Source organism: Spodoptera frugiperda, chromosome 2 (assembly GCF_023101765.2).
Source record: "Spodoptera frugiperda isolate SF20-4 chromosome 2, AGI-APGP_CSIRO_Sfru_2.0, whole genome shotgun sequence".
Classification (NCBI taxonomy): domain Eukaryota; kingdom Metazoa; phylum Arthropoda; class Insecta; order Lepidoptera; family Noctuidae; genus Spodoptera; species Spodoptera frugiperda.
In genome coordinates, this window is record NC_064213.1 from 10,010,094 (window position 1) to 10,021,214 (window position 11,121).

Here is an 11,121-nt window from a genome sequence, read left to right on the forward strand (position 1 = left end):
CTAAGACGAGAGAAGTCATGGGATGATTTTCCCACCTTAAAAAAAGCCTCAGTAGTACTTACACTACGCGTGTCATGTACTTACTTAGTATGTTTATTTAGCTAACAGGGAATTTTCTAGCTCTAGGTATACCATATACCTATAGGTACCACATGCCTATAAATGTTAGGTTTCCCTACAAACGTGAGACGTGAGCGACCTTAATTGACTATTAATTTGCTTGCCACGTAAATCTGTTGTTTAAAAGCGTGTTCATTAAAATAACTAAGTATATTGTGTGCATTGGTGTAGTGTAATATAGGTACTTCATACACCAATTTTACTTACTAAGTTAAGTACCTATTGGACGAAGTGAAAGCGCGAGAATTCGTTTGTAATTTGAATAAACAAATATTCACGGCGTTCCACTGTCCCTACTCCTAAGTACCAAAACCTTAATATTAAGTGGGGAAAATAATCCAATGCCTTTTTCAGGGATTGTCAGAACACTCCCTCTCGCCTCGCCCAAGAGTAGCAGTAAGAGTCCGCTCTTACTGACTAGAATGTACCCTGTTCCTACTCCTTCTTTTCGAGCCTGAGCTCCGGTAACCCGCTAGGCAGTCCGCAGCTCCGGAACAAGCATCAGCGTTACTGGGCCCCATCTGTAGTAATCTGATGGCTCTTTGAGGCGCGCGCGAAACCAAGGCTACTTTTCATTTTCGTTTTGTTCATTTTTTTTTAAGTATTATACCTACAGCACGTAGCAGTAGTCAAAGTTAACACAAATCAAGACAATCGGCAATCAATTTTTTCCTATACCATTAATAGGCAGGAGCTCCCACCTCTACCCACACAACAAAAGATGACCTTTTCGTAATAAAGGCTTATTTTTATAACTTTATAAGGGTGACCTTTACTCGGGTGTAAAAATGCGAAATTAATCTATTCTAGGCGTATATTACCTGTATGTATTATATATTTTTTGTGTCTCAATATAAAAAAAGACTTTTCCTTTCGGTACGAATGGGCCCGCTCGACCGGAGTGATACTCGTAGCTCAAAGAAAACTGGCATGAAACAAGGAGTTTCCAATTTGAAATTCTACCCCATCCTTGATATTTAAAAGGCATTTGTATCGTTTCTGGTGTTTCGGCCGATGTATAAGTTCTTATAGTGAGCTGCGGACTACCTAGCAGGTTCACCGGGGCTTCGGCTCGAAAAGCAGGAGTAGGAATGCGGAATTTATCGGATGATTTTGCCCCCTTGAAAAAAAAAGTTCCTATAGTACCAACATAGAAATACCTTCCATTCGCATCTTTCAGTTGACGTTTATTTTAAAAAAACAACGTGATTCTTTGCATATCAACATGAACATCTCGTGAACACAGCCTCCCTCAGATAATTACATTACTCATCACTTGAGAAACTCGCCTTTGCATGTTTTCACCATAACTGTGCGCACGCGCCGGCACTGACTCATAAGGACGTAGGTACGACGTACGACTCATTTAAATATTACTTACTTCGCCAACATTGCTCTGAATGGGAATCATCCAGATTCATTAAAACGTTTAAGTAAGTCCATAAATATTGTTATTTTAAGCTTTTTTTATATCCTAGTCGTTTATTGGTTTTGCTTTTACTTCGATGACTATTTTTGTTTTTTATTTTATATTTTATGATATAGGTAAGCCGGTAAACGAGTAGACGGATCACCTGATGGTAGATAAGCAATCAACTTCGCCCATGGACACTTGAAACACCAGAGGTGTTACAAATGCGTTGCCGGCCTTTTGGGGGTTAGGAATTTAAGGGTTGTTGGGCAACCGGGGATTGGGAAGGAGGGTAATTAGGCCTCCAGTAACCTCACTCACAAAACGCAAGCGTTGTGTCACGTCGGTTTTCTGTGAGGCCGTGGTATCATTCCGGTTGAGTTAAAATTATTAACCTTTGCTTTTACTCAGATATGTATATCTATTTTTTTGCTCGTTATTTGGTTAAGACGCTTAATTAATTATATTAGTCCTATAAACGCAAATACGAAGTTTGTCGAGGTCGTTAGCTACCAAACGAGTCAGGAATCATCTCAGTCGTGTCCATAAGTGTGTAGGTCAGACATGCAAATAACTATATGTAGATAGTAGATACCTACTTCTATCGGAAGCAACTCAAGGCTTTGCCCTTATCTGGGAGCGGACATTTCACGCTGTCAAATATGATCTTGATTCTAAAATAAATTAAATGTGTACCTATACGAGTTCTTTAGAGATTTAATTTCAACTTTAGTCATGTAGAAATCTAGAAAATGTAACCTACCTACTAATCGCCTGGGTTTTGTAAAGGAGATGGATCAACATTGCGCCACGTCCTATAAAAAATATCTTTTAAAAGTATAATTTTAAAAGATTATATTACTAAGATACTTTGAGGTTCCTGGAGTCCGGAGACCGGACTTTATGGGCTGTGGGACTACGGTAGGCGTGCCCTTAGAATTTTTGAAATCGGTCCATAAATACTCATACGGACGACTTTTTTTCTAACACCGCCTGAACTATTTTCATTGAAGTTTTTTCATATGAAGGTGTAAAAATGTAAGTTAGGAAGTACCTATGACACATTTATTTTATAATTTTTTATCTTTTTTTTGAGATAGGTAATTATGTCACGTTGTTATAAGACGAGGGGTAATTTTGTATGGATTCTGATCCTTCTTAAGTTTAAGAGCAGATATGTGATATCATATTATCAAATGCGCAGAACATTGATTGAATTATTACTAGACAAATACGGATGAGGGTATATTATCATGGTAGAAATGAAACACGAATATCTTTGGTAAGTTTATTAATTAATTACTATTACACATAAATTACATATAGATAAAAATTACGATTATAAAACTGCAATATACCGGATCTTATCAACCTCCAAATTACACTGGTGTGGTAAATTCAAACTATTACCCGCCAACCGCCATTTTGCAGGGCTGTCAGTCTTGATAAAAAGCTATCCAGATAAAGTTGTAAAATATCACGAAAAGCTCGAAAAAGCTATTTTACGTTCCAATTTCTTCAGCAGGTACCCTTTTAGGGCTATTCTGAGTAGGTAGATAATTATACTCAGACAATTAGCTTTCATTTTCACTTCGAAAGCAATATTGCTTTTGCAAATCCAACGCTTCTGACAACCCTATCAAATCCTTACGTCTAATGGCTAATAAGCGCCATAAAAAGCCAAAATTATGCTATGCATGCACTAACACTATTCCAATATATACGCGAATACAATAAATAACCGATATTGTAAAATTTTCTCGAAATTCACAACAAAACACGAACTTGTGCAGATAAGTACTTTTCCAATTCCCAAACTTGTCACGTTCCCAAACACGTTTAGAAGAATTATACTAAATAATCTCAATTTATATACAGAAACATTATTGGAATGTTTTATATAAAAAAAAATTTAAAAAAATAAACCACGTGAGGTTAAGTTCTTAAAATAAACTTAGGGCGAAAATGGCAAGGGAATTTTAGTTTTATTATGATTACTATAAAGTTTACTTTTAATAATGGCTTGTTTGACAGTGTAATGTTAGAGAGAATATAGAGATGTTCTATGCAAATAACGATTTAGATCATTGACATATTGAATATTGTTCCAATATTGAAGTTGTATTACACGCCTGCCTGCAATTACTTGATGTCAATCCATTATTTAATTGTGAAATTACACTCAAAATATTGTATTTACGAAGCTAAGTAGCTGCCAAACTTTTGCTATAATTTACGAGATTTTCAACCATTTTCATTAGAGTAAAAGTACAAGGAACAGTATATTGGAAATATGTTTCTTTAAGAATATTGCGAGACTTAATAATGATAGAGATCTAAAGAGAAAACGTTAAGAGATTACAACACAACCTTTTTAAGGAAATGTAATAAAATTATGTGTAATTATTTATCTAACTTAACACACGAAACACGCGTTCCCTTTTCTTCCATCCGCTTACACAATAAACTTGTCCAAATAAATATAATTCAAATTAAAATAACAATTCATTTGTCACATACAAAAATATCGTAATCATATCTAAAAACTTATTTTGTACATATAATTAATTTAACAAATTATTAATAATAAAAATATCAAAACAATCGGGTTCTCGCCCCTTTACGAAAATTAAGAAATTTATGTAATGACATGAAAATTCTTATTCAATCTAAGACAGGTTAGCTATATGTAATTCTTATTATAATGACTTACTGTTCGTTCAATTTAATGCAATACTACATTATGTAACATCGGCACTATCACCGTATAGACTGTGGTAGATTGACATACTCAAGTATGTTAAATATGGTGGAGATTCAAATCATCAAAAATGGTCTATTTCGTTCTCTTTTCCGTGAGTCTTCTGTAACACTCTGGTATGTTGTACCTCATCCACCCTTCCATTGTTTCAATAAAGGTTTACTGTACCCTTAGTACGAGTTTGCTTTACGTTTAACAAAATCGAAACGTGAGCGCGTTTGGCGCTCTGTATGGATGGTTCATTCGCGCCAGCTAATCACAGCGTCGAACGCGCTCTCGTTTTGTTTTCGTTCAACGTAAACTCGTATTAAAGGTACAGGCCACGTTCTGTCAATTTTTATCGAAGACGGTATATGTATTGAAGTGTATAGTGTTTCTTTAATAATTCAGCCGTCATCTGCGAGACTAAGTTAATTTTGTAGAAGACATAGCTACAATTATCTGTTGCAAATGTCAGTATTTATACAATATTTATTTTAGTGAATTATGTTGTACTTCATATTCGGATTATTTAAGCCAGTCGAAAAATGTGGTAAGCATTTTTTATTTCAGAATAGATAATAATCTAACGCGTAAGTTACATGTAATTTCAAAGTAAATGTAACTATTTCTCAAGTTGAAGAAACCACCTATGTACATTGCATTAAATCGACCGGAACATTGCAAACATTTGACACGTAGTTACATTTATGAATTTAATTTAATATGTGGAATACTAGTTTATGATGACTAGACTCGTCACAGTAACGTGCCTTAAGCTAAGAGTACATTGAACGACTATTACATTTATTATTATTATTTTGTGCCATCCCACTTTGGCAACTAGCTGTTGAATTAATCACGGCTTTCGTGTTTGAAATCATCGCTTGAAGTCCTTAGACTTATTGTCTAACTGCCGTAATCAGAGACATATTAGGATTACTTAAACTATTCCTTAGTAACAAGAATAATTGCTGAGGATTGGGTTAAGTGACTATTATATGACTTTGAGTGCGGCGGTAATAATAATTCTGTTTGGCCAGCGACAGCAGACTTTATACGCCAGTGGCGCCATTGACGAGCTCAAAAACGAAAGCTTCGATTGCGATTCGACTAGCGTTGAGAACACAACATAAAGGGCAAGATTTCTATTGAAATTTCTATTACCAAACAGTAAGATTTTCATACTGTAAAACATTTGTTTATTACATTTGTCAAAGTTAAAGTATAAATATACTTTTATATCTTCGTTCTTCTTTAGTTTGAATTTGCTATGTTCTAAACGCTAGTCTGTAGTTGGGAATGACCAGTGTCGTCATCAAATGCCATAATCGCGAAGTGTTCGGAGTCAACATTATGTGGTACTGCGACCATAATTGTTTCACTACGACTTGATACAACGCTGTATGGTGAATATAGCTCTATATCTTGTATCTTAGTGTAACAATGATGGCCGTGTCAGGTCATAATGTGCGCTCTGGAATCTGTTAATCTTGCATACTGACCGGTTAATACATCCATGGAGATTCACGTGTGGAGATTGCTTAGTCTGATCACACCTTGATTCTGATGAGCAAAATGTTCACTGTTATCAGAAACAGCACTTACTTCGTTGTTACTGGTTGGCGACTGAACTTTATTTACGTAAACAGGGTAAAACATTTTCCACATTCTATTTTAATGGTTTTCAATGAATTCATTGAGAATGATTGGAGTCGATTTGAAAGAACAGTGTGAAAAAACGAGCATCTACTGACGATTACCTTACACACAAAATTTAATAAAACAACTAAACGGACTTAATAATATTTGGGAAAGTTTGGAAGGTACTTAGTGAGAAAGTATAACGTAGGTATTCAATTAAGGGACTTCCTTTCAGATGTGCTATATCGCGAAGATTTAACGAGTGATAGAAAGAGGAACATTTATATTGTGTTAGGCACAATGGCAGTGATTATATTCGTTTAATTTGTTGGAGGGATCATTACGTCGTGTTACGTCCGACATACTCGAGCAGTTGACAGGAATTACTGCCGCATAAGTTATTAATTCTCGTAAACGTTTAACATGTCGGACTGCTCACGACGTCTTCGCGAATAGACAGCCTGAAAGGGGCCATAATCACACAATACATGTGAAAACAATTAGTTTGCAAAATAATACGTAATATATTGGCAGGGATATATCATAGAGTTGTGTGGTCCAATCGATATGGTTAAGAATCACAGGAGGAAGCGCTTGTAACGCTTTCAAAAATATAAATAGAATGGAGTAACTAGGGTAAATCGTCAGTCTCGAAAGGTTCGGTTCAGTCCGTTTTAGCAAATTAGTCCCTGTATTCAGACAAAGTGTGTCAGACCCCAGTGCAGTCTCGATAACCCTCGTCACATGGGATAGTGACAGCAGAGTATCAATGGTGATACGAGTCATTAGTATGACCGATAGTTTGCGCGATGTGTTAGTACGGGCGACGCGCAAAGGTGTGTTAGAGTTATATCCTCGGGCAGATGTAGTGTGAACGTCCAGGGATGTATGGCCGAGGTCCAGTATGTAGGCTACAGAGTCCAGAGTGCGAGTGGAGCGCGGGGGTCGAGTGGGGCGGGGATGCAGCTATGCGGGGGGCGAGTGCGGGCGCTCGGGGCGGGGTCACCGCGCAGCGCCGCGCCCGCGGCGTCCCGGCTTGCCGCGACGGTTGAAGCCCCTGCAATCGACACACTATATTGTAGGTACGCGAGAATGCTATAGTTGTAAATAAATACTAAAATATATCTGTACTAGCGGACCCGACAGACGTTGTCCTGTCTACACGTCTCTAATTAGAAAATTTATCGGATCCAATGTAAAACATTCCAAAATCAACAACTACTAATAAATTAAAAAAAACATTGTCCAGTGGACAAAATTGTGAATCTAAACCATTCTCAGATCCCCTTGAACACACAAAAAATTTCATCAAAATCGGTCCAGTCGTTTAAGAGAAGTTCAGTGACATACACACTTACAGAATAATTATATATATATAAAGATATTATATTGTATACCGAGTCAAACTTATTCGTTTTAGTAGTTTATCCTTTTTTTGAGAAAGGCGACGTTACTTAGGCAACGGTGCTGTGTTCTGTACACTATAGTTACCTGTAGGGGCCGCGGTAGGCAGGGCGGGCGGGGGAGCCGGGGGCGGAGTTATCGTTGGAGGAGTTGCCGCCGGTCTGGCGCGCGGCGCAGTTGATGGCGTTGTTGTTGGGAGCCTTCACCACCTCCGGGGCAGGAGTCGGAGAGCTGTTATTCACCTGCAGGCAGAGATAAAACTATGAAAACTAACTGCAAATAACATCACGTCTTATAATCTCCATCTCTTATAATCCTCTTAAAATCCTCCTATTGTACTGAAGATCAAATTCAGTTGTTGAAAAGATTTTAAAGTGACTACTTGAGAACAGTCAGATCGAATCGCTAGTTGCATTTATTTGTTATCATCATCAATAGATTGTGACAGTCCACTGCTGGACTGTAGACCTTCTGTACGTAAGAGTAGGTTTGCTTTTAACTCCTGAAAAATAACTTAGAGATTGTAGTTTAAAAGGTTCGATTTTATCATAGACTGCTGCCAGTTTCTGTCAAATATTCCAACGGATTATAAAATAACAAATGAGGTACTTACATTATTCTCATTGTCCTCGGGAGTCGTGATGGTGAGTGGTGGTGGGCCGGGGTCATTGCACCCAATGATGCCACCCTTGGCCATCTGGTAGGCCATCATCTTAGCCATCTCACGTTGCAGCGTCTTCAAACCAAATAATCATTTAATTTTATTAATATAAGTAAAGTTAGTAGGTGTGTACAGGGCATGAAATGGAAAGACACATTTAGTCTGTAAATTAAATAATAAAAATATAAGAAGTAAGAAGTCTGAAAATGTGCTTGGTATATGGCAATAGGCTCACCACCTATTACATGGGACTTACAACATAAATTGTGAAAAGTGGGTGTACATTGTAGTGGCATTACATGCCATAATGAGCATCTCTGCCTACCCCTTCGGGGATTAAAGGTGTGAAGATATGAATGAATGAATGAATGAAGTACAAATCTTTTTTCCAAATAAAGAACACATAAAATTAAATGCAGTAAAATAAAATCTCATGATCTCACCAATTATGCTATGAGTATCATTTATTATAGAAAAGAGTAAGCTAAACTTTGTGCTTACCCGTAACTCCTCGGTCAGGTGGAATGCTGGTGCAGTGAACGAAGCCATTGGTGGCGGGGCCTTAGCCATTGTGTCCACGTCGATGTTGGTCAGGGTGACCCGGCACACAGGGCACATCTCCTGCACATATACACATACACATTATCATCCGGCGAGCATAACAAGCCTTTGGCATAAAGCCCTTGCTTGGCAGGCTAGGGGATCTCAATAGGAATGATTTTTACAATACACAATGTATATAAAATATTATGAGTTTAACTCTAGGCATATTATTTAATGCAAACCCTATTTTTCAACATTTCCTACAGCATAAATGTTGCAAGTCAATTATCTTACACCAAGTGGTTACAGACTGAGAAATTCTCTGAAATAGTAAATATAGGGACACTAAAACGAATGTGTAAAGTGACAAATAAAAAGAAATATTTGCTAACAAAACTTGCCTTGAAAGGATCTTTGGTTGCCTGTTGCCAAGCTGGCAGCACCGATTTCTCCTCCTCATGATAACGCCTACCAGAAATCAAGTGGAGAGCCAAGCAATGGCTATGGAAGTAATGGTAGCATTGAGTCCTCACGAAATGATCTCCCTTACAGAACCCGAACAGGCAGATCATGCACTGACCGCTTGGCAAGTTGCACTCCGTCAGACAATCCCTAATAAGCTGGAAAATTATTGAAATCATCAATTATCTAATCGCTTCTTCTTTTCTGTAGAAATTAAACACAAGGTTTTCAAAACACACTGTACACTGAAACTATTAAAGCATCATTTTATACTAAAGTAAAATAAAAATATTTATAATAATTTATCTAAGGCGATATGATAGTCTTATTTTCTTGATTGAATGTGGTGACCAATGCCCATTCCTCTTGCCTGAGATACTCGTATACTTTGCATAGGGTGATAGAGATTTGAGTTGCAGTGGGTTTTTATTAACATTAAAAATATGTTATAATTGCTTTATGACCTGGATTTATGTATCTGTCTGTTAAGTAAGTACTTTTTTATTTTGTACAGTACCTGTTTATATTGTAACTTTCGTGAGACATACTAAATTAATTACTATATTTTTTGGGTTACTATAATTGATTTAATAATGAAGCTTTGGCTTATTCTTACCCCACCTTATTATTTATTGAACAAGGAGTTAGTTCTGATTTCATTCTGGGGGCCTGGACATTTAATCCTATTGTTTTCATATTATATTTTAGTGCTTAGTATATTGAATATTATATCCATGTTTTAAACTAAATTCTACACAATTACTTTTTAAATGGCTTGTTGATTAATTAATAATTATGTAACAATTCAGGACACATTATATTTTGAATGTTAAATAAAACAATGATTTTAAAACATAATTTAAATTGATATGATTAAAAGGATACTAATAATAAAACTGATTGGGTAAATATAATACTGTGTTGATAGTAAATAACTATGTACGTTTATGATTATGGAAACAAATAATATCCATTAAGGCACATTAATTTGTATAGCTCTTAATATGTGTGGTCAGATTGGTGTAAATAATGGCAGATAGTATTATCATCAAATATACAAATCAGATAAAATGAAGTAACCTTGATGATCTAACATATTCCCAATAAATCCGCCCCTACAATGACCCACTGACCCAATAGTTTTATTATTTACCTATATGTATTATTTTAAATGGGGTAATTCAATGTTCCTAGGAATAAATAAAATTATGCTTATCAATTTAGTTTCCCGAAGCATATATTAAAACAAGATATATCTTCCACAAACAAGAAATAGACTGAGTATGTAAAAAAAGAGTATCTGTGTTACTGCATAGCTGTAATAGAACAGCGACACTGGTATATTACAGAAAATCTCCTTGACCAGAAAAACACATATAATTGTACATAAAGACTTACCTCAATCAGTTCAAAAATGACCGGTGAACCAAGACAGTCGGCTATTTTCTCCCTGATTTGTACATGGATGTTTGCCAGGATGTCATCGTCCAAGCCTCGCGGATTCCTAAGCGTTACCTCAGGTATGCTATCAGGGTAGCCTGGCGTCAACTTTACTACAAGCGTCACACAAACGTACTGTTGCTCCACATCGTCCCCCGTAGACGGGTGGAGGACGGTCTCGATGACTTGAGGAACGTCCCCCACTCGTTTAATTACCACATCGTCCATTAATATTGCTTCTAGAGCCTCGATCTCGTCAGTCACCCTAAAAAGAGAATTCAAAATCTATCACTTTGCCTTTTAAAACACTGTACTGGAACCACTAAACAATTACACACCTTTCATCCATGATGGACGACATATCGACTGATACTGATATGTTTTATGAGCTAGAAGGCCCGGGAATCTGGGGTGCATTCAGTTCAGGCAGGCGCAGTGCAGCTATTGCAACGAAACAGCTGGGATTTCAGTAAATTCGCGATGAAAATCAATCACAAGTGCCACAGATTATGTATCTCATAGTGTTGGCCGATTCATATTAAATAGTCGACTAAATTTTGACAGTTTAATCGATTACGAATTAAAACGATTTTTTTAGTTTCTACTCGTAAACATTTTTACTGATGAAGTCATAGAACAACAGAATAAATTATATTTTTATCTTTATTTCATGTTGGTTACAATTGATTCTATAAT

At 36.6% G+C, this 11,121-nt stretch overlaps 1 protein-coding gene across 1 annotated transcript; it reads right to left on the bottom strand.

Moving 5' to 3' along the window:
• Positions 1-2,807: 2,807 nt before the first annotated feature.
• LOC118269150 (E3 ubiquitin-protein ligase RNF25) lies at positions 2,808-10,932 on the bottom strand. The gene is made up of 7 exons (XM_035584098.2): positions 10,764-10,932; positions 10,384-10,690; positions 8,925-9,143; positions 8,482-8,601; positions 7,933-8,055; positions 7,407-7,561; positions 2,808-6,972 (listed from the first exon to the last, which is right to left on the bottom strand). The coding sequence occupies exons 1-7, from the start codon at positions 10,784-10,786 to the stop codon at positions 6,918-6,920; spliced, it is 1,002 nt and encodes a 333-aa protein (XP_035439991.2). The 5' UTR covers positions 10,787-10,932; the 3' UTR covers positions 2,808-6,917.
• Positions 10,933-11,121: the final 189 nt, after the last annotated feature.